The following is a 2,834-nucleotide window of genomic DNA, read 5'->3' as shown; positions in this document are numbered from 1 at the left end:
CATGTTTATGTGTTTTTTCATTTAAAGAGAGGGAGAGATGTTAGATGTATTTAAACATTATATTTGTGTTTGTCATATTGGTTTATGGGAGATCTGCATGGGCAGATCATTGTAGTTCAGATGTTACTGAAGTGAAGCTGCCTGATGGATGTCCAGCTGTTTATTTTCTATAAAGTGAAGTGAACTTATTCCTGTCTCCTGCCTGCATTATTCCCAACCCTGTCCTGAGTGACTAATAACCCATTTCTACCTCTTACAGTATCAAACATAGCAAACTACAATCTTTTATCCAACATATTTGTGTTTAGTCCTTGACAGTGTCATCAACAAAACGGATTGAATGTTCCACCAACTATTTTTCTCCAGAGTCTGTGCAGCTTGTGGATGGAGCTGGTCTCTGCTCTGGGAGACTGGAGGTGAAGTCCAATCAGTCCTGGGCCTCAGTGTGTGAAGCTGACTTTGACCAGCAGGATGCAGAGGTAGTCTGTGGGGAGCTTGGCTGTGGGGCTCCTGCAGCTCTACAGGGGGGGCTCTATGGAGAAGGTGAGGGTCAGACCTGGGATAAAGAGTTCCAGTGTAAAGGCAATGAGTCCCTTCTCCTGGACTGTGACACCTCAGACAGAAAAAACAACACCTGCCTACCTGGTAATGCTGTTGGACTCACCTGCTCAGGTAAGAAACAGTTTGTCACTCAATCAACATTGTTTCTCACCTGGAGTGAAGAATATGAGAGGCAATATAGGTGTGTTTTAGTGAGAAAATTGTGAGATTACTGTCTCTCTCTCTTCTTTTCTTAGAGCCTGATGATGTGAGGCTGGTGGGAGGAGGCAGTCGCTGTGCTGGTGGAGTGGAGTGGTACGACCAGGGAGAGTGGAGGACTGTGGGAGCTGATGACAGCAACAAGGAGGCTGTAGCTGCAATAGTGTGTAGAAAGCTGGGTTGTGGCTCCACTGTTTCAGTTCTACGTGGAAAAACCACTAGATCACTGTTTAGTGTTGACTGTTCTGGGTTTGAGTCTTCACTGAGGGAGTGTAGGAGAATGTATCATCTTGTTCCTGGACTCACAGTGATCTGCTCAGGTAATAACAAGATACACTATATGGCCAAATGTATGTGGACATTAGTGGATTCAGCTATTTCAGCCATACCTGTTGCTGACATGTGTATAGAATCGAGCACACAGCCATACAATCCATAAACCACCATTGGTAGTAGAATGGCCGAAGAGCCCACTACTCATGTTGCCCTGTGAGGGAGGGTGGCTAGCACTGTTACATGCTGATGTTATTGTCATATCTATAGGAAACTAGTTGAAGAGGTTTTTCTTGGTCTCTTTTATTGTTACAGATCTCCTGGTCCAGCCTGATATCTCCCTGACTGACTCAATGGGAGGGGTCTTCTGGGGCCACCAGGGGCCCGAGATGCTATGGGGCGACAGCTACACCATCACCTGCTCCACTCAGCCACAGTACCCAGGAGGCTCCTTCCTCCTCACGTTCACCGGCTCCAACAGAACCCAGACCCAGCCAGCTGTCAATCACTCTGCTGCCTTCCTCTTCCCTGCTGCAGATGACTCCCACCAAGGGAACTACAGCTGTGTTTATGACAATTATGTTTTCTCTCATAACTTCTTCTCTGAGAGTGAGCTCCTCTCCCTCACCGTCACAGGTAACTGAACATGAACCAGACTTCTAACTTTGTCATTGACAGATTTCCCACAGATCTATGTGATGATGACCAGTCCCCTCATCAAAGGTGTTTCTGTTTGCAGCCTCTCCTCTGCCAGCCTTCATCATCAGACACGTTGTAGTGCTGCTGATCCTACTGACAGCCATCACCACCATCTACCTGTACTACAAGGTAAAGACAGTTACTCAGACGTTACAAGTCATTTAAATGTTTGTGTCTATGAGCAGGGTTCAGATTCTACATTGGTCTATATCTGTGTTTAAGGTGTGTGATTAACTCGGCTCCCGAGTGGCGCAGTGGTCCACTGCATCGCATTGCTAGCTGTGCCACTAGAGATCCTGGTTCGAATCCAGGCTCTGTCGTAGCCGGCCGCGACCGGGAGACCCATGGGGCGGCGCACAATTACGGGGCGGCAGGTAGCTTAGTGGTTAAGAGCGTTGTGCCAGTAACCGAAAGGTCGCTGGTTCTAATCCCCGAGCCGACTAGGTGAAAAATCTGTCGATGTGCCCTTGAGCAAGGCACTTAACCCTAATTGCTCCTGTAAGTCGCTCTGCATAAGAGCGTCTGCTAAAATGACATAAAAAAAATAAAAAACAATTGGCTCAGCGTCGTCCAGGGTAGGGGAGGGAATGACCGGCAGGGATGTAGCTCAATTGGTAGAGCATGGCGTTTGCAACGCCAGGGTTGTGGGATTGATTCCCATGGGGGGCCAGTATAAAAAATGATGTATGTACTCACTAGCTGTAAGTCGCTCTGGATAAGAGCGTCTCCTAAATGACGTAAAATGTTTTTAAAAAATTTCACCAGATGAGAATGAGAGGCCCGCAGAGAACGAGAGGCGCGCAGAGAACGAGACACAGAGACACACACACACACACACAGAGAGAACGAGAGACCGGGATTTTAATAATAGCTGAAAAGTTCAGAATTAGTTTATCTTTCTAGAACCTTGGAAGACATCTAAAAAGAGTGACAGCAACCACCATGATTCCTTTTAGTTAGTTTTTTTGCAACCATGGTAACATGGGGTTTTGGTAACATGGGTTTTGGTAACATGGGGTTTTGGTAACATGGGGTTTTCATTATTTTAAGAGAGTAGCTCAATTACGTCTGTTTTGTGTTCCAGAATGTATTGCTGCTTTTAG

General features: G+C 46.5%; 1 protein-coding gene across 1 annotated transcript; it reads left to right on the top strand.

Moving 5' to 3' along the window:
• Window positions 1-1,039: 1,039 nt before the first annotated feature.
• LOC311120026 (uncharacterized protein) lies at window positions 1,040-1,896 on the top strand (the record flags this gene model as incomplete). Its single annotated transcript, XM_084194660.1, has 3 exons — window positions 1,040-1,079; window positions 1,348-1,668; window positions 1,772-1,896. 3 exons carry the CDS (start codon window positions 1,040-1,042, stop codon window positions 1,894-1,896), a joined length of 486 nt encoding a protein of 161 aa, XP_084050786.1.
• Window positions 1,897-2,834: the final 938 nt, after the last annotated feature.

The sequence above is a fragment of the Coregonus lavaretus genome (assembly GCF_964263955.1).
Source record: "Coregonus lavaretus genome assembly, contig: HAP1_SCAFFOLD_902, whole genome shotgun sequence".
NCBI classification, from domain to species: domain Eukaryota; kingdom Metazoa; phylum Chordata; class Actinopteri; order Salmoniformes; family Salmonidae; genus Coregonus; species Coregonus lavaretus.
This window is presented reverse-complemented; position numbering and strand designations above follow the sequence as displayed.